Source organism: Urocitellus parryii, chromosome 3 (assembly GCF_045843805.1).
Source record: "Urocitellus parryii isolate mUroPar1 chromosome 3, mUroPar1.hap1, whole genome shotgun sequence".
NCBI lineage: Eukaryota > Metazoa > Chordata > Mammalia > Rodentia > Sciuridae > Urocitellus > Urocitellus parryii.
Genome location: NC_135533.1, coordinates 165,083,530 through 165,105,010, shown reverse-complemented (window position 1 = coordinate 165,105,010; position 21,481 = coordinate 165,083,530). Strand labels below are relative to the sequence as shown.

The following is a 21,481-nucleotide window of genomic DNA, read 5'->3' as shown; positions in this document are numbered from 1 at the left end:
GAAGGGGAATAGCAAAGAATCAATAAGAGAGCTCCTCCTTCTTATAGATATGCTTATTCAATACTCTGGGGATTGAACCCGGGGCACTTTCTTCTCTTCCTCCTTTGATACCTTTTTGAACCTAGGTTCCCTCTGTGCTCTGGTACTTCCAAGATTCTAGGTTTTGGGGATACTTTTTTTCCTCCCAACAAGGAGGAATCTGCATTTCTCCCCAGAATGGAATCCCTACTATTTTATATTCATTAATAATTTATGGGAATTATTTTGTATTATTGGTTCTTTTTAGTTATGTATCTTTCCTTGAGAGTGTGTTTTGCATCCTAAAGGACAAGATTTTTTTTCTTTTCTTTTTCTTTTTTGATCTTTGGCATTACACAGTGCTATTGTAGATACTTAACTGACATTTATCAAAGAAAATTATTCATTTTATTTATTTGTTTTTTGTAGTGTGGGAACTTCTTGATCTCAGTTTTGATCTTGGCTTTTTTTAAAGACTGTAATAAGATGCTAATGTATATATCCAAACAAAATATAGAGAAAAGTAAGAGCCTCTGTCAAGTGTTTTCTTCCCCACAAAGCCTGCTTTGCTATTCGCCTCAAGAGCTAACACTTGCATTTGATATTTTATTTAGGTAATTAGAAGACAAAGGCATCTAGGGAGGAAAATATTTTCTTTCTTTCACCTTGAGTGTCCACATTCAGTAAACTCACTATGTCTTTCTCATCCTCATCACTTTGCAGGCTGGCCTCAGAAGAAAAGAAACCATGGAGTGTTCTAGAAAAAAAAAAAACAAAACACCCAAGCGGATGACCATAAAGCGGGGGAATTCACAGAGTGTAGTTAGACTATTCAACAGACATGGACAGCACCACTGCTACCTCTAATGTCTTAAACTGGCTAAGCTGTTTTGTTTGACAAAAGGGGCAGTTGGCATTTGGAGCCTTGTACTGTTCTGCAGAGAACAGACTCAGTCTAGAATGCACTAACATCTTCTGTATTCACTCAATTGCTTTTATACCTGCTCTTTATTTATAATCAGATGGAACAAGATCTCATCCAACACTTCACTTAAAACGTGAGCATGAATTTAAAGAAAACTATCAAACCAATACAGGCAGCGGTGGTGAACAGGCGTGCTGGGAAGGTGGGCAGGAAGGGTGCAGGTTTTGGAGAGACGTACCCAATGTTGCCCCTGCACATTTATCTGTAATGAATGCTGAAGATTTGTGGGATTTGAAAAAGGGAGGGTGTCTTACGAGTAGATATGATGTGCTAATGCTTTGCCAAGGCTTATTTGGGATAGATTTTTCTACAAAAACCTCATCATTAATATGTACATATGAGGATTTACTCTTATATAATGTTAAGTTCTTAATTCCTCTGATTCATCCCCATGTTACATTTTGCTTCCCTTCTAGGGGTGTGTGTGTGTGTGTGTGTGTGTATGTGTGTGCGCGCGCATCTTGCTTTCAACAGAAGAACAAACATTAACTGTCACATTCTGATTCTGACAAATTATGCAAACCTCCACCTAATCCAATTATTCTGTATAATTAAAGCAGTTAGTTTTAAATTACAACCGAGTGCAATTTTAAGGGGAAAAATAAATCTCTCTTTTTAATTTTCTAGTGCTTCAGTTTTATCCAGCTTTGCAAATTGTGCTTATGGCCTGTCTATAAAAATAAACTTAAATGTAAATTATGATTTAAATCCCTCGTGGGCAAGCTGTTCTGCTTTATTTGTTAGAAAGCAAATAAGACCTACTTTATGGTCTGTTTACTAAACTGAAACTCTCAAACTTAGCAAATCTAAAAGACATCAACTATATTGAAGCTATAAGTATAGAAATTACTAAACAGAAGAATGCTCTCAGGATAATAGGAGGATCTTTAAAACACACCATTATTTTATGTTTTTCTTTAATTATATGGTGCTACAGAATTTTAACAAATGTTTCTATACACATTAGTTCCACCTGTGCCACTGGTTAAGCAATCTAGAGAGTCAGAAGACTTTAACCTGTGAATTTTTCTCTTTGAAATTTAGTTTGATCATCAAAGGTCAATTGAGCATGCATTTATGGCCCCTCCCCTTCATCATCTGAGCTGTGTCACCATCAATATTTAAAACACCAGTGTGAGGAAGCAGGATTCCTCAAAAAGCCAAGATTTGGGGGATTTCAAACCTCTCCAGTCTCAAACTGTCCCATGAAATTCGAGAAACCTCAGGGTAAATAACATGTTCATGAATCACTTGGTCCATCCTTTGCCCTACAGAAGTTTGTGCAGGTGCGTTTTCCACAGTAATAATGCCCTCTCTATGGCAGGTGAGGCAGGGCGTTCCTTCTCCTTGGTTCAGATTCACAAATTAGAAAGAAACAATTTAGGAAGGTGTTCTGCTGTGTGATTTGCTTCTTTGGGCATAACCAGATGGGAAAGATGTGCTCTCTGATGTACGCAGAGGCTTGGAGCTTGGTGTCAGTATCTACAGCAGTAAATGCTGCCTTGGCCACCATCCCTGGCTCAGCACCATGATGTGGGCAGGGCGGGATGCGGATTCGATGGGATTGTCTGTACACATTAGCCATCCCACAGCCCTTGTCTTCCAGATTCCAAACAAACATGTCAAAGCACAAAAGAATCAAAGAGCTGTAAACACAAGGATAACTCTGAATCTTCCATATTTAATTAAAAAACTTTTTTTTTTTTTTTTTTTTTTTACTGTGTGCAAAATCTAGTAACATCACTGGCAATATGCTTTGTACTGATGGTGACTTAGCAGGTGATAACAAATGCATTACCTGCTCTTCGGTAACTCAGGAAATGCAACTGATGGCTCAACTTCCCAAACCCAGATGCCATACCTGGTTCCTCTCTTGTCCTCATTATGCCCATTTCACATGGGTGTACATGCACACACACACACACACACACACACACATACACACACACGTATCCCTACACACACCCATTCTATCTCTAACACAATCACTAGCCTTGTTCTATCCTGCCTTACCTCGAGCCCTGAGGAATGGAGCCTGCTGTCTATGGACGGAGACCTCTGAAACCAGGAGCTCCCAAATAAACTCTTCCTCCTCTACAATTGTTCTTGTTAGGTCTTTTAGTCACAGCAGCGAAAAGCTGACAAAAACTGTGGACCGTTGCACTTGGCTTCTTTTACTTAGCATAATTTTTTTGAGGCTTATGTGTTGTAGAATAGATCAGGACTGCAATTCTTTCTGATGTTAAATAGTATATCCTTAGACATGATTTTCAAAGCATAATAGTTAAAATAAACTCCCAGAAGATTACCATTCAACTTTGAAGTAGAATTTTGCAAAACTATTTAGAATTCTGCTTCTCTCTATAATCCATGGTTGACAGAGTCACAGGCACCAGGGCAATCCTTTCACTGAGCCACATCCCAGCCCTATTTTGTATTGTATTTAGAGGCAGGGTCACACTGAGGTGCTAGCACCGTGCTTTTGCTGAGGCTGGTTTTGAACTTGCAATCCTCCTGCCTCAGGGATTACAGGCATGCACCACTGCACCCAGCTACTCCCACTTTTTAACAAGGTATTTGGTGTAAGTTTCAAGAGACTTTGTGTTTTCAGTCACCTGGCAACCTAGGTTTAGAATTAAGCCTTGTTAACTGCCTCTCTGTTTAGAGTGTCCTCAAGGTTATTTCTTAAATTCTGAGTATTTTCCATTTCAAATGCAGGTCAAATCTTTTACTTGGTTTGCTTTTTTTAAGAAAAGATAATAAGCCGGGCATGGTGGTTCAGCTCTGTTATCCCAGAAGTGCCAGAGGCTGAGGCAGGAGGATCGCAAGTTAGAGGCTAGCCTCAGCAAGTTAGCAAGACCTTGTCTCAAAATAAAAAATAAACAAATAGGCTGGGGATGTGGCTCAATGGTTAAGCACCCCTGGGTTCTGTACAAACAACAACAACAACAACAACAACAAAAATAAATAAATAAATAAAACCCCAAAGGAAAACAGAGTCCTTTTTCTAAATTTTATACATATATATAATACATTATATATAATTTTAAATATCCATCTTTCTATAATACATTAAAAATAGTAACAATATATTATATATATACTTTAAATATCTATCTATATATCTTCATTGGAATGCAAAGTAGGTCTGGAGATATATAGATAGAGATGGATAGATACAGAGAGCTATTGAAAAAGATATATAAAATATATACAAGTACATACAATACGTATGTTTTTCTTTAGTATGTAGAGGAAAAGAGAAGTTTAGTTGTTAGGCAATGGAGTTGGTAGGTCATCTTAGTTTACAGTAATTAGACCCACCTGAATTAACCTTGGTTCCAAAACCTGTTTAGCAAGACACACCCATTTTTACTTGATTTAACATGTACAATATGGATTTAGTGTCTTGATCACTAATACGTTAAAGAAAGTGGAGAAAACATGAACAAAAATTCGATTTTACAAAAGATATACCATTGCTAGTTATTGTGAGCCCTGGAAGTCTCCTACAATAAGCTGCATTTGTTCTTGTATATGTCTCTCCCTATATGTATATTTTTCAAGAATTGTTTTAGTTGTAAGTGAATACAATATCTTTATTTTATTTATATGGTGCTGAGGATCGAACCCAGTGCCTCAGGAATGCTAGGCGAGCGCTCTACCACTGAGCCACAAACCCAGCCCTCTTGCTATACATTTTAATCTACAGTTTTGCTTTCTCTTGCTGCTTATACCCAGAATCCTGCATAAATATAACTAAGACGTTAATTGCGTTCACCTCCATGTGCAAGCACCATGATGTAATCTGCTTGCTTAGTCACATGAAGTAGCACTCTGCTGTTATTAATATAATAATTCTCATCATGCAGCTTTTTATGTATCCAGACAAATGGAGCAAACCAAGATTGCTCAGTGAGGCTGGGCAGTGACTTTCCTTTGAGCACAAAGAGTTGCTTGCTGTTTGTATACAAACAGCTGAACCGTGTCTTAATTCCAGGCTCGAATTTGCAGGCTGAAAGGAATTCTCTGAGTCTGCCAGAGACAAAGACAGCTTCCTTATGGTGGAAGCCGAAAAGAGAGAGGCCTCCCCCAAACAAATACAGCAAGCAATTTCCAGCCCTACACTGACCCCTAGGATGATGCATCCTCCAGGTTCCCTCACCAAAGAGACCCCCACCATAATTGTAACATCTAAGATTCTCTTGTAATCAGCAAGATCAAAGATACAGGATGATGGAGAATGAGTACAAGTCTTCATTCAAATAATGAGAACAACTGTCCCAGTTTATCCCAGATGCAGGATTCTCAGGGCTAAGACTGGAAAATTCTGAGGACACTGGGCTGAGCTGGTTACCCCACCCCTCAACATGGAGGAAATAATCTGCTGTGAATTAATGATACCATTTTTAGGAATTTATCCAAAAGCTCCCATCATAGTTGAAGGTAAAGATTACCTATCATGTGCATATATCTTTGGGTAGGTGTGGGTGCATCTGTAAATTGAGCAAAGCAAATCAGAAACACATCCAAAATATTTACAGTGAGGATTTCTGGGTGTGGAGATTGTGAGTGATATTTAGCTTTTCTATTGTTGCAATTAACACATTAATTTTTTGGTCAGAAGAGCATCAAATCTTTTTTTTAAAAATGATCCCAATAATAAGATGGAGCCCAGTATCTTATACAGAGGAGTCACGGAAGAAATATTATTTAAAGCGTATGCACAAAATCTGCATTTTCCACCAGCTATTTCAGCTGCATCTGTCAGGAGGAGTCTTGGGTCCAAGATTCCACTGTAGAGCTGGAGTCGAGCCTGACTTATTTACATGTAATTAAAATTTATCCTCCTGAAAGACTCCAAGGACCCAGCACTGACATTATCTAGAGAGAGCGGCTCACTTGCTCGGTGGGGTCGGATTCAACTGTGGGTTATTTCTTGAAATCTTTTCTCCTTAATACCTTTATCAGCAGCAAGCTTTCCCACTAGCACAGTATAATCTGCCTTGAAAACCAAGGAGGAGATGAGACCGAGAAGGGGAAGCGAATGTGTTAATTTCCTCTTTTGATTTGGTTTAGGTGTTGCTCCTATGTCAGTGTGGAACATTCTGTAAAAGTGCATGCCTGTAATTCCAGCCAGGTGCATGCCTGTAATTCCAGCAGCTGGGGAGGCTGAGGCAGGAGGATCAAGAGTTCAAAGCCAGCCACAGTAACTCAGGGAGGCCCTAAGCCTCTAAATAAAATACAAAAAATGGCTGGGGATGTGGCTCAGGGGATAAACACTTGTTGGTTCCAATCCCTGGTACCAAGGGGGAAAAAAAAAAAGACATATCTCTACTTACTTGGAGCAAGAGCAAATTTGGTACAGCTATACATTAATCCTTATGGAGGAATAAAAGACCTGGCTTAGACTGGTCAGTGGATGGTGCCGGTTCCCAGCTGTACCTCCATGACCTCCACATACATTAATGGATCCCCACACCAAGATTGCACCATAGTACAAGTGGCAGGTGATCTTTTCCAGCAAGGCATTCAGAAAGGAGATAGCCTATAGTCAGTCAGTCCTTAAAGAGCTATTTGAAAAAAAAATGTTTAATTGTAGATGGGCACAATATCTTTGTTTTATTTATTTATTGTTGTATGTGGTGCATGTGTTGTATGTGGTGCCGAGGATCAAACCCAGGGCCTCCCTTGTGCGAGGCGAGCCCTCAGCCACTGAGCTACAACCCCAGCCCATTGAAGAGCTATTTTGAAAAGTTCAACCTGGTAGCCTATGAATCTAAGATGAAATGACTCATGAAATCAGAGATTTCTTGGACTTCTCACACTTATATCCTGGAATATCAATATCTAACTCCAACCTCTACTTGATCATCCAATTGTGGAACTCCTACCTATTCGAGAAATTGCACCGTCTTTGAGTCAGATGCAAGATATGACAGTTTCAGAGGTCCCAGTCCATAGGCAGCAGGCTCCACTCCTTGGGTTCTTTTATGATGATTCCTCCCCCAGCTAGAGGAGAGAATTGAGGTAGAAGGGGGATGGGATACTCCTCATCAGGACTTGGAGGGGCTGGAAAGCTGGTAACTTTATGATGGAGTCAGGTGTAGAACCCAGAGCTCACTCTCTGAAGCTTGCTCCTTAGCTCCCCAGTTCTTTCTACTGTCTACCTGACTGCCTGGGTCTTGCCAGTGAGTGGACCTTCCCCTTCATGCTGACAAATTTTTCTTCCATACATGTTGGGGTTTCTGGACCAAACTTTCTCGATGGAGAGGCAGAAACTGTCTCTAAGCAGCTCAAACGGTGATTATAATTTTCCTTCCTCCCAACCTACACATCTTCTGGGAGCCCAGCAGGATTGAATTTCTGGGTCAGCGTTGGCATTTTACCATTTCTGACTTAATTAACTCTGAAGGAAACTTAAGCCTTTTCTCAGGAAAGGAGAACAAGAGAAATTGCATCTGCGTTCCCACCACACCGTCTCTCCTACGCAGATGACTTCTCCACCGTGAACTTGAGCTTGGGGTGTTGAGGAAAGCAGCTGCTTTTCAGGATGTCTCATTCCTTATTCTATGCAGTGGCTTTTCAAGTTCTCAGAAGCTACCGTGGCTCCTGGATAACATATCATTGTGCCCAAATGATTGGATTTTTTCCAATCAGCTCTTTCCCATGTCTCTGCAACTTCAAAGGTTATGTCTGTATGATCCCTCACTCTGTCACTAACAGCTGGCAAATAGTATGTGTGCAATAGATCCAGCCAGAATAGTTATAGAGGAGGAAAAGCTTATTGGGGGGCTCAGGGTTTCAGAGGTCTCAGTCCACAGACAGCAGGCTCCATTCCTCAGGGCTCAAGGGGAGGCGGGACATCATGGAGGAAGAGTGTGGTGGAGGGAAGCAGCTCACATGGTGATCAGGAAGCAGAGAGAGACTCCACTCTCCAGAGACAAATAGAGACCCCAATGCCCCCTCCTCCAGCCACACCCACCTCCTCCATCCACCACCCAGTTAATCTATCAGGGGTTCATTCACTGGTTGGGTTTAGGCTCTCACCACCCAGTCATGTCTCCTCTGAGCCTTCCTGCACCGTCTCACACGTGAGCTTTTGGGGGACACCTCCCACCCAAATCCTAACATCCCTTTCTATTTCAAAGCCTTTTTACCTGATGTTCCCTCTGCTAGAAATGATATTTCTCTGGCTCCTTCTCATCTCTCAGGTGTCAAGTCAAGCTTCACATACCCCAGGGCTTTCCGTGGCCACTGGGGCAGCCTGTGCTCGGTGACTTCCTGTCACAGAAGCCTGTTCATTTCTTTCAGAACACAGATTACAATCTGACATGACCTAACATATTTATGGGCTAATTTGCTTGGCGCCCATGTCCTCGATTAGGATGTTCATGACACAAGGAAGCAGAGAGAGACTCCAAGGTCAAGGCCTGATATATATCATTCCCAGCTCTAGCTCCAGTGCTAGCTGGACACAAGGAAAATAAACATTCCATGGACATTTGAAGAGGGAATGTGAACACCCACCCTTCCATATTATTCATTTGCATCAACATTTCAAAGGATCCATTCAGAGAAGATGTTCTGCTTCCATTTACACCATTCCAAGGGCCTTTTACGCAGAATATATTTTTGGTTAAATTGAGAAAGGAAGTAGTCCTATTGAGAAGATGGTACACAAGACAAAGCCATCGGAAGGAGTAACTTCCTTTTCTGACTTTGCAACTCGATGTGGGGGCGATTTAACAGAATTCCATTTCTATGAATAATCTGGGCATCAGAAGTCTGGCCCACATTCTGTGTTGCACCATTTTGGACAAATCTATTTCATGGAAGAAAATTCTAGAACGTTGCTTGCTGCCTTGGGTTTGGCTTTGGCTTTCACGTGGTCTCATCAGATGAAGTGTCCTTGAAAACAAATCTGGAGCTGTGGCATGATTTCTCAGTCAGGGCATTTTATCACTTGTTCCCTTGAAAAATGGCAGGATGCAGTCTGATTGTGTGTGTGTGTGTGTGTGTGTGTGTGTGTGTGTGTGTTTTCCACTCCTGGCAATAATCGGAGCCTGTGGCTTCCCAGGGGGCGGTGGACTTGTTCAACAATCAAAGGGCCAGTGGCATCTTTGGTTTCAATTCAGAATGACATACTTTCAGATGTGTTAGCTTAAACTTCCTTTCTTTTCAGCAACAGTCTTTAAATGTGCTGATATTTAATCCTCAGTGCCTGTGGTAGTAGGTTTCAACATGGTCAGTTTATGACCCTAGGGGACAGGAATAGTCTCCCCTTTGAAGATCAGACAGGACTCTCGCTTGGGCCAGGGGATGTCCATCACTGGGGCAAAGCAGTTCTTGCTGTAACAGTATCTCATAAACTAGGTACCTGGGGAGATGGGCAGGATAAACAACTGCACCCAGGAAAGAGAAAGAAACGAAGGGCCAACCGTGTGTGGCAGGCAGCCTCTGCAAGGGATTCTTCAAGGAGCCCTAAAGAAAAGGTTGGAACTGGGCATGGGGGTGCTCCTCTGTAATCCCAGAGGCTCAGGAGGCTGAGGCAGGAGGATCGCGAGTTCCAAGACAGACTCAGCAACTTAGTGAGGCCCTAAGCAACTCAGTGAGACCCTGTCTTTAAATAAAATATAAAAAGGGCTGGGGATGGGGCTCAGTGGTTGAGTGCCCCTGAGTTCAATCCCCAGTACTATACCCTTTCCCCCACAAAAAAAAAGAAAAGGATGGGAAGGGCGTCCTCCATTGCATATTAATATGCCTAGTGTAAGAAAAAGGCCTCAAAGGAGCCTCTGGGGACAATCGACAGTGGGGATTCCCTTAAAGTTGATGGCATTGTGATGATGATAGGGGAGACAGGTCAGGCTAAAAAATCTCCTGTGTTCCAACCCCTTGAATGCAACCCGGGAGAAAAAATATGAAGGTGCAGATTTTGCACATGCTGGATTGTCCAACCCTCTCCCGGGATGAAATTTGCTAATGCAGATTAATCCTCAGGGCCTGCTTCATTTAGAAGGTTATTCACACGGCCCCCAACTACCAAAAAAGACTGTGATTTTGGAGCCTACTTTCGAATCAGGGAACACGTCAAGTTACTTTAGATCAATTTTTCTAAATGAAAGTGATTTGCTCATCAGCTTCCCAGCCTCTGCCATTCTTATACTTCAACCCAAGATATTTTCAGGATAACTTTTTTTTTTTTTTATCAAATCTAGGTACCACCTGTGCTATTATTTACTTAATATATCTTATTCAAATGAACTCATTTTTAAAAATGTTAATATATTTCTTTAAAAAAGAAGACATGTCACTGCCACAAAAGGACACAGCATCCCCACCTGCCACGGAGGACAGTTAAGCACAATGTAAATCCCAGCTGGATCCTGGTGCATATATGAGCCCTGAAGAGCTGTCAAGGAGCCTCCGACCCCAGATTAAAATGCTTTCCTTTCTTTAATCGGATAAGAAGCACTGAAAATCAAGTGGAAAAGGAGGAACTTCCTCTTCACCCTTTTTGGTGCTACCCGATGCCCGCTGGGTAACACCTAACATAATCTCTCATCAGCAGAGGTCACAGTATTGTTGCAGCTCAGGAGGCCGAGGCAGGAGGATCAAGACTTCAAAGTCAGCATCAGCAACTTAGCAAGGCCCTAAGCAATTCAGCAAGGCCCTTAAGCAACTCAGCGAGACCCTGTCTCTTAAATAAAATATAAAAAAGGGCTGGGGATGGGGCTCAGTGGGTAAGGGCCCCTGGGTTCAATTCTTGGTACCAAAAAAAAAAAAAAAAGGAGTATTGCCTTTTGAAAACCATCTCCATATGGCTAGAACAGCTGCAGGGCTCTACCTCACAGGACCTGGACAAAGATACCTGGTTCCGAATCCACAAAGAATTTCCCTTCTTCATTCCTGTGCCTTCCTGAGATTCCTCAACTAATAACAGGATTTCGATTCCTTCTGCTCATTGGTTTCTCACAAGAAGCAGATGCAGCATGTTGCAAATGAAGGCCATGATTTTGAATAAGTCTAGCTCATGGAAACTTTTGATCATATATTCTCTTGGCTCTTCCCATTTTGGGTTTTTTTTTTTTACCCAGGAGAGGGCCTGGGGCTGTGGCTCAGTGGTAGAGCCTAGCATGTGTGAGGCACTGGGTTTGATTCTCAGCACCACATAAATATAAATACATAAAATAAAGGCATTGTGTGTGTGTGTGTGGGGGGGGAACCAGGAGGGGAGAAAAACAATTGAGAGGAGATATGGTAAAAATAGCCCACCAGTAGCAGATTGATTAAAGGAAGGGTGAGCAGGGGTGGTAATTTAGCTGAGTATAAAAGTTGGCCCCTTCTACCCCTGTCACAGTGTTTCTTTAGCGATGAAATATATTTAACTCACGGGCACAGAATTCTTATATTATGCAACTGATCCAACTTAGCAAGGCCCTAAGCAATTCAGCAAGGCCCTTGCTGAATTGCTTAGGCAATATGCTGGGCAAGGCTCTGGTGGCCAAGGAAGAAATGTTATTGGAAAAAAGGAGGGTATGTTAGCGCAGAATTCTCCACGACTACATTTGACAACAAAGACCAGTGTTTTCCAGTGGATGTGAAGAGGTATTAGTTCAAAGAAGTTTGGGGGAAATCATTAAACATTACATAAAGTTAAACAGGGTTATTTACTGTTGGAAGGTTCAAAGCTTTTCAAATGCCAACATACACTATGGATAACTTAGATGTAATGTCTTGAATTTCTGCAATTCACTTGACCACGGTACTAACTCTGCCCTTGTTTTTCTTGAGGGCTCTGTAGATTACAGTTCTAAAGGGAATTCTCTTGGCCAACCTGGGTTATATAATGCACTCCTGAATTTGTGACCATACTTAGAGAGAGAGAGAGAGAGAGAGAGAGAGAGAGAGAGAGAGAGAGAGAGAGACCAAAACCACATTCCTCAATATTGTAAGCAATAGACAATATTGTTCTGATCGCAGGTACCAAGTCACACTTAGTGATAATAATTTATGCGGGATAGACAAAGCGGGGTTAGGTGGAATTTTGGTTTAGAATGGTCACAGAGAGCATGGGCATGAAAAGCTGTAAGAACAGTAAAAACCGAGATTCAGAAGATGAACAGGGCAGGAGAAGGGCTACCTACAATCATTAAATGGTGAGGTAGAGTCATCAGCACCAAGGACAGAGAGCCTCCCAGGGAGACAATCAACATCAAGCAGCCCAGGTGAGAGCTGGAGGTTAGGGATGGAAGAAATTGTAAGCGAAGGTGGGTGGAGAGGGAGGAAAAGGAGGAGGGAAAAAAAAAGACTCCAAGAAAAGAAATGTAGGGTTCTAAGTAAATCAAAACTCGGGAGGCAGACGGAAAACAGATCCAGACAAACAGCCCGGGTGATCCTCCCGGGGAAAGGGAAGGCGAGGAAGGCCACTAGAACTAGCCGTGACCAAGGGAAGGGGAAAGAAGGGTACAGGGAACAGAAGAGCATCTGGAGAAAGGTGAGGAAAGGACAATCAAAATAGCAGAAAGGAAGGTGTGAAGAAACACCCAGATTTCAGACTCTGGGTCGACGTTGTTGACACCATAGACCCAGCAAATAGAGGGTACCTGGACCTCTTCCTCACCCACAGCAGATGTTATGAGTTGATTATGGCACTTTTTCATCTGGAAAGATTTGGCTCACAATGTTAGGTAGCTCCCACCAGCAAGTTGGGGTTGGGCTTGATCTTGGTTAAAAAGCTTACATTATTGGAATTACCCAGTTATTACACTCCCTGGCATATACCCAAAGAACTTAAAATCGGCACACTACAGCGACACAGTCACATCAATGTTTATAGCAGATCAATTCCCAATACTCAAGTACCTCTTCCCCCCAAAAAAAGAAAAGATAACAAACCCAAGCTATGGAAACAACCTAGGTGCCCTTCAACAGATGAATGGATAAAGAAAATGTCGATATACACAATGGAATATCATTCAGCCATAAAGAAGAATGAAATCATAGCATTTTCTGGTAAATGAATGGAGCTGTAGACTATCATGCTAAGTGAAATAAATCAATCCCCCCAAAACCAAAAGGCTGAATGTTCTCTCTGATATGTGAATGCCAACATATAATAAGGGGGAGAGGGAAGAATAGAAGTTCACTGGATGAGACAAAGGGGAATGAAGAACAGGGAGATGGAAATAAGAAAGACAGTGGAGTGAATGGGACAGAACTTTCCATGTTCCTATATGAACACACACGACCAGGGAAACTCCACATCATGTCCAACCACAAGAATGGCAAGTTCTACTCCATGTTTGTATGATATGCCAAAGTATACTCTACTACCATGTATAACTAAAAAGAATAAATTTAAATTTTTTTTTTAAAAGCCTGCACTACAAATTGAAACCATCTGGATGTGGTGGTGCACACCTGTAATCCCAGAGGCTTGGGAGGCTGAGGCAGGAGGATTGCAAGTTCAAAGCCAGCCTCAGCAATTTAGCAAGGCCCTAGGCAACTTAGTAAGACCCTGTCTCTCAATAAAATATTTTAAAAAAGAGGTTTGGGAATGTGGCTCAGTGGTTAAGTGCCCCTGGGTTCAATCCCTGGTACCAAACAAAAACAAAATGAAAACCAAAAAAGTAATCAACAAACCCTCTGTAGGATTTGAATAATTCTCAGTGATGAAAGAGGAATCTTTAAGAAAAAGTGCATGTCTGCTGCAGTGGGAGAAGCTGATGGGTATGGACATGATAACATTCACGTAGGGTCAGATATAAAGAGGGGTGTGAGCTATGAGCGTTTTGCGTGGGGACACCCAGCTGTCTCCATTTGTTTATGAAACTGTTTTAAATGCTTGTAAACACAGGAAAATCAACTCATCATTTCCTTTTCCAGCTGAAACTGTGAAACACAATAAAATGACATGAATCGCCACTGAGTCGAAATAGTCCCCAGGACGCAGCAGCCTGTTAGGCACATCGCAGGTTTTCTCTTTCCTCCTTTATCTGACACCATGTTGGGCCCAGCCTCTCTAGAGGTTGTCAGAAACACTAAATATGTTTTTCTTTCCCCGAGTGTCACTCATTTTTTCCCCCCAAAAGCACCTATAAGTGGTCATCTTAACATCACTGTGTTGATCATGAGCAGGCCCTGCAGGGGACACTGGGATTTCACCCATGGTAGAGCAAAAGAGGTGGCCCTCGCTGTCAGCGTGGACCCAAGTTGAAGACAAGGGTCCCCACGCTCTCATTCACTGCACCCAGCTTCTGAACACCCCGGGCTTTGCCTATTGATGCGGAGGACCCCTTGACGGCACGAGGCCCTGGTTCTCCGGCAGCCTGGGAAACCTTCAGGGTTTTCTTTGAACTGTTTTGTCTGCACATCCTGGTGAGTGATTCCTGTTCCGCCAAACAGCTCAGGATGCTCTGGGGGAGGCCAGGCAGTGAGCCGCTGGTGGAGGGGACTCTTTTGAGGACTCTCTGATGAAGTCACACCCCACCACCCCCACCATCAACAAAAGGTGCTCCTTAGTCTAGGTGGCCTCACAGAGATAGGAAAGGAAGGGACCGAGGCAGGGGTGGGGAGGGAACACAGCCGTGATCTCTCACGAATCCTTAAGGCTTGAGATTCTATTGACCCGAGTGAATTAACCATCACCCTTCCTGCTGACCATGGCCCCAGGATCCTGAGTGATCTCCTGCGTCACCTCCGGCCCCTTCCTCTGCAGCCAAAGAGATCCTTCCAAAACACATAGCCCACCACTCATCCCTCAGCTTTCCCCTCTGTGGGATGGCCACTGCCTGTCTCTCTGGTGGCTTAGGGAATTCTTCCTCTCCAAACTCCAGCACCACTGGCCGTTTTTGAATCCCTCCTTGCCACAGGCCTTAGCTGACCACAGGACCTTGGCACAAGCTGTTCACACCACCTGGTGGCTCTCCACTCCGCCTCCATTCTTTGACTTTCATGATTTATATTAAACATTTCAGGTATCCTAAGGAAGGCCTAACTGTGTCCCCACAAACTGGTTCAAGTGTCCCTGCTATCTTGAAGGACTTTTTTTTTTTTCTCAGCATTTATAATTTAGTTGACCCTTCATATCCTAGAGGGATGGGTTCCTTTCCAGATTCCACCTTTTCTCCCTGTAGATATCAAAATTCATGGGTCCTCAAGTCCCTTACAAATATGGCATGGTATTTGCATATAGCCTATGCACATCTGCCTGGGTACTTTAAATTATCTCTAGATCACTTACAATACCTAGTACAATGTAAGTGCCATGGAAATAGTCGTTATCCTGTGTAGTTTAGGGTTTAAGAAAAAGAAAAACAGGTCTGTACCTGTTCAGTTCAGACCTTTTTTTTTTTTTTCCCCTCAAACATTTGCACTCCAGTTAGTTGAACTGATGGGCGTGGAACCCATGGAGCCATAGAGGGCTGCTGCCTTTACAGTTCTCTGTTTTTCTGACGCCGCCCGAACCTGTGAGCACTGCACGGCTGCAACAGGGACCTTCTCCTTCCCCCTCCTCCATGCCACCTGGACACAGTGCACATGGCAGGAAACTGTGTCGACCTAATTAATTAATGTCCCGTGTCCCCTATAACACGCTGTCTGGCTAATGTACTTCGGGACTCATAAAGATCTTGAAAAAAAAAATTATGCTGTAAACCAAATAGTAGTTAGAAAAAATACAAAACCAGCTGGGTGCAGTGGCCCATGCCTGTCATCCCAGTGCTCAGGAAGATGAGACACAGGAGGATCAAAAGTTCAAAGCCACCTCCACAAAAGTGAGGCCCTGCACAACTCAATGAGACCCTGTCTCTAAATAAAACACAAAATAGGGCTGGGGATGGGGCTCAGTGGGTGAGTGGCCCTGGGTTCAATCCCCAGTACCTCTTTTCCCCCCAAAAAAGAAAAGATAACAAAACCAGTTTATGTCAAGCTCTCCTGCACACACGGTGAAGCTAAGCAATCTAAGAATAAAGATCCTGGAAAAGAGGCCGTTTCTTCCATTCCCTTGTGTTCTCAGTTTAGAAGGGACTGGAACCTTTATTGTGGCTGCCAAATCAAACATGTAGTCAAGTCATCTTGTTGGATAAATGAACCAGGCGAGTGCCTGCTCTGTCCTCCGGGGGGAAACCCGACTTTGATCTTGGAGCTGGCCAAGAGGGAACCCATGGCGCCAGCCCTCTCCAGATGGATCACAGAGAACCCCACTCACGTTGGTTTAGAAGCCTCAGCCTGGTCCGTCTGCAGCTTCTCCCCTCCTTCCACCTCCATGGTGCAGTACACGATGCGGTTCGGAGCCAAGGACTTAAGGCCTTGGACTTCCATGATCACCACCTGGAGACAGGACCACACGGGGGGGAGGTTAGGGTCAATGTCCTCAGATGGCATCTCGGGGGGAAACGGTGTCTGGTGTCCACCCGTGGTGCTGCACCAGTCTGGAAGGAAGCTGGGGTTCCTCATAGTGCAGCCAGTGGTCTCCCGGCCGGAAAGACAAGCTTCCTGACCCAGATACTCTCAGGTCCAGGCAGGCCATCCAAGTTAATCAGACCTCTTTTTCCATAATGAGCAAATAGGGTCATTTCCCGTCTCCCTGGCCCCCACTGCCATTTCCACCAAGAAATAGATTCTCTCCTATTTCCTTAAAAAATACTCTAGCCTGTGATTCACTTCTTGGCAGATACACAAGCAATGAATTCACTTTCTCCTTACAATAAGGTAAGTGATAGCACCAATAAAGTATGAGAAAGGCGAGGACCCGTCGACGTTACAGTCAGAGACGCGATAGGGAGCGGTGGGGACTGTGGCAAGCTGGAGAACTCAGGCTCCGTCTCAAGGGAGCAGTTTAGAGTCACCAGATACTCCAGTTTTCCTACCAGAAAGTGAGAATGTGAATCAGCACTGCAGTCAGAAATCTAATTTTGAAATGTCAGTGATCATCCAAATGAAGAGGAATACTATAGGAGAACTCTGTGAGGGCCAGTGTTGTTGAGTCAGAACAAAAACAGATCTGGGGCTGCACAGTCTCTGCGCAAGACTGAGGGAAAACACTGGTGTGGTCAGGGACCAAGAGGTATTATTGGCTATTTCTCATATTTCCCACCACCACCCTTAGCTGCATTCGATGACCTGCTATTCTAATATTTAGTGATTTGGGGTCTGCTCTGTCATGAGAGAGGAGATGGAAGAGGGGAGAAAGGAGAAGGGAGAGGGGGAGGAATTTAAGAATCAGAACCAAATCACCATCAGCCAGCTACCATGAGTAACGTGTGTGAAGATCATTCAGCTGGACTCTGGAAGAAGAAACACCATTACAAAAGGAGGACTAGGTGGATAGGAAAAATACGAACTTTCCCACTGGCTTAATTCAAGGCAGAACAACAGGGCTGTCACATTTGCCATACAGTTCTCAGACTCAGTATGAATCAGAATTGTTGGTCGGGCTTGTAAAACCAGAGACTTCTCTCTGATAGGCAGATGCTACCCCACAATAAGTGGGGGAGGGAAGACTGGAAGTTCACTGGATCCTACAAAGGGGAAGGAAGGGAAGGGAGGGGCATGGGAACAGGAAAGACAGTGGAGTGAATGGGACAGAACTTTCCTGTGTTCATGTATGAACACACGACCAGGAAAACTCCACATCATGTCCAACCACAAGAGTGGGATCCTGATTAGAATAAGATGTAATACATGTTTGTGTAAATATGTCAAAATAGATTCTACTGTCATGTATAACTAAACAGAATAACAGCATACTGCAGTGACACAGCTACATCAATGTTTATAGCAGCTCAATTCACAGCAGCCAAGCTATGGAAACAACCTAGGTGCTCCTCAACAGATGAATGGATAAAGAATATGTGGTACATATACACAATGGAATATTACTCAGCCATAAAGAGGAATGGAATTATAGCAAGTTAAGTGAAATAAACCAATCCCCCAAAATCAGGGTTCTCTCTGATATGCAGATGCTAACACACAATAAGGAGGGGAGGGAAGACTAGAAGTTCATTGGATTAGACAAAGAGGAATGAAGGGAGGGGCAGGGGGAATGGGAATGGGAAACAAAGTAGAATGACAGAACTTTCCTATGCTCATATATGAACACACAACCAGGGAAACTCCACATCATGTCCAACCAGAAGAATGGGATCCTAATTAGAATGTTACACTCCATGTATGTATATGTGTCAAAATACACTCCACCAGCATGCATATCTAAAACTAACAACACCTACAACAACACAAAGAATAAAAACATTAATTAAAACAATAAAAAGAATAACAACATCAACAACAAAAACCTTAGAGATTTCTGGGTTCCACACTCAGAATTTCTGATCAGTAGGTTGTATGCAGCCCAGGACTTTGCATTTTCAAAATTTTCTTAGTGATCCTGCTGTTGCTGACCCAGGAGAACAATTGTATTACTCATGTGATGGTGGGAAGACACCTTGACATTGAACCTGCCTCGTTTTAATTTCAGATTAGAAGAGTCTGAGCTTTCTTATCTGCAAAGTGTGTGTGTGTGTGTGTGTGTGAGAGAGAGAGAGAGAGAGAGAGAGAGAGAGAGAGAGAGAGAGAGAGATAATGATATGTATCTTGTGCCTGTTGTGTAAGGATCCAAAGTGCTAATGGGTACAATTGAATATTTTTATCCAGGGAAGAATTACATACATGGAAAGAAATGAAAGGCACCTTGGAAAGAGCACAATTGGGGGGACTTTAATAGATCTCGTTTCAAATCTTGATTCTAGGTCTTTACTAGCTGGGCAATCAGTTTCAGGTGTATTAACCTCTCTCAGACTTTGTTTCCACATCTGCAAATACCTCCAAGGACCACTATGATGCTACATGCAGTTATTGAAGGTGAAATATCCGGTGCTTATCAGCATTCTACACCTATCGGTTGCTTTTGACCAAAATGCTCCCCTTGTCTAATGCCGGGCACGCAACTTGGCATCACAGATTCTTTTCCCCTGTGCAAAGCTAAGTGCTTGCTGGGGTCCCTTCTAGGCCTTAAGAAGGTGGGAAAGAAAATTTACAGTTCACCATGAACTGATGCTAGAAGGAACCCAAATTTTAAGCCTTCTAAATTGAAGTGCATCGAGTCTTTATGAAATCCTTCAGCACTGTTTGAAGATAGGGGAGATTGCATTTAGTAGGTGGTTCTTAAGATTCCATTTCCTCAAGAAAAAAAAATGTGTGCTCCTGGAGAGGGTAGAAGCACTGGCTGATTAGCTGACCTGTGCTCAGCAAGCTGTTATTTTAATAACTGCTCCCAGGGTTCAAGGGGGGGAAAGAGGCTGATTGTGCTGTATCTAATCACTCAGCTCTGGCCTGTGCTGCAAGGAAGCTTTCAGGGGTTTAAGGCTTTTTACCTCCAAGGAGAAAGATAGCACGACATCGGACTTGGACAGTTGGTTCTCGCTTTCCTCGCCCATGTCGATGATGGAGGCGTTGTGGCTCCGTTTGAGTTTCTGAAGCTTGAACTCCCCGCCTTTGGACACGGGCATGCTCTCCAGGTTGGCCATGAGCAGGTTGACGGAGGACTTCAGCTCCTCGATGTACATGTTCTCCATTTCTTTGGAAACAAACTTGGGAAATTTGCGTTCCTTGAAAAAAAAAAAAAAGCAAAATGTGAACAAAGGAGTAAACAAAAATTGGAATTATATAGAAAGATTTTGTATCATGGCCCGGAGTTAGGATGCATCTACCCTTAATGAAATTTCCCCAAATATGGTGGTATTCTACTAAAATATGTTCAGCCTTAATGCATAGACAGCAAGCAGCCAAGCAGTCTGCCTTCCGGTTGCTTGTGATCTCTAACAGGTAAAAAAAGAACATACATATCCACATCTGGTAAGAAAGAGTTGAATGTTTTATTAAAGTTCTAATTTTTTTTTCTCTAGCAAATTTGATTTGTGGAAAGCAAAATGGGGTGATTTTTTTTCTGTTCAAATGATTTTCTTTTTAGCAAAACACAGTCAAGTTGTTTTTAAGTTATGGAAACAGAAAGACACCCTATTTCTGGGATCTATAGAGATTTTCTCACATGAATAATTCAAAATGAATTCATTTGAGATGTTTCAAACACTTCCTGTGGCTATTTCTAAGAAGAATACATATCGTTTTCAAGAAAAATGGAAAAAATTAATGAAGTGGTGAAAAATGTGATTAAAATTCTTTAGAAAAGAAGAGAGTGTAATTCAGTATCAAAACAGACCTGTATTTTTTCCTTCCATACTTATGAGTTCAGTTCCAAAGGCAACGTACCCCAGCTTAACCGTTTGTTTGCCTATAACTCTAAGTTGTCCGGTACCTTAAATATCATTTGGATCAATCACTAATCAAAGAACCATTTCTCACTTGGAATATGGAATTGCCCTCCCAATTCCCAGTCCACAAACAGTGACGTAAGAAGCAAGCCAAGTCAGTTGACTTTTCATTTTTATTTTTTGCAAGGGAGAGCAAAATACAACAGGAACTGGCTTCAACAAGAAAAGGAATTGATTGGCTTGGGAATGTCCTGGGTGAGACCCAGCTTCAGGCAAAGCTCAGATAATGTCACCTTCATAATCTTGGTTTTGGCTTCTCTGGGATGGCTTCATGCTCAGTCTGACTCCCCTTAACCCATTAAGTCCCACATTTACAAGGCTGTGAATATTTCAAGAAAATTGACTCAGGTGCATTAAAATCAGTTGGAAATAATAATCCTAAGCTTACCTGGAATATTAATATGATTATATAATTATATTCTTATTATTACATGATTATATATTCTATACTAAATTTAAGTTTTTATATGTGTTCTCCCTGAGATGCTGGGACAAAATGGGCTAATGTCATAAAAATGTTGCTTATGATTTGGAATTCACTACATCCCATCTCAGAATCTACAGAAAGACTGATTATTTCCCCTTGTAACATCCACAAAAGATGGAGAATCTTTCATCCCAGAATTTCTACCTGGAGTCTGATTTATGCACATACTCTGAAGCCATTTCTGTGGGCACTATTACCCTGTGCCGAACATATAGGAATGCACCACAGTGAAACCCCACATCATGTCCAACAACAAGACTGGGATCCTACTTAGAGTAAGTTGTACTCCATGTTTGTATAAATATGTCAGCATATACCCTATGGTCATGTATAAGTAAAAAGAACAAATAAAAACGACACTGGGCTCTCTGGCTTAGGCAAGGGTTCCATCTTCCATCCTAATGGCTGGGGAGGGGACTTCATTATATAGCTAATAGTCCATCAGATGAGTAACTCTCTTAAGCAATCAAACTAAGAAATACTGAGATTAAAGTTGGTTGATGAAGTTGAAAACTGAACAACTGTGTCAAATTAGGGTTGGCTGCCTTATTGGACCAGTCCAAAGCCGAATAAGACACTTGACAAGCAAGAGAGAAAGAGGTAGCTTATAGATGGAGAAGGAAGGAGAGGTTGGGACACGGGTAAAGAGGAGGG

General features: G+C 42.6%; 1 protein-coding gene across 15 annotated transcripts in view; it reads right to left on the bottom strand.

Annotated features, from left to right (window-relative positions):
• Cadps (calcium dependent secretion activator) overlaps positions 1-21,481 on the bottom strand; it is a 476,750-nt gene that overhangs the window by 240,189 nt on the left and 215,080 nt on the right. For all 15 annotated transcript variants that reach the window (XM_077795614.1, XM_077795616.1, XM_077795615.1 and 12 more), the window contains 2 exons: positions 19,384-19,617; positions 16,215-16,336 (listed from right to left, as the gene is read on the bottom strand). In XM_077795614.1, the coding sequence (XP_077651740.1) occupies positions 16,215-16,336; positions 19,384-19,617 (356 nt within the window). The remainder of the gene's footprint in view (positions 1-16,214; positions 16,337-19,383; positions 19,618-21,481) is intronic.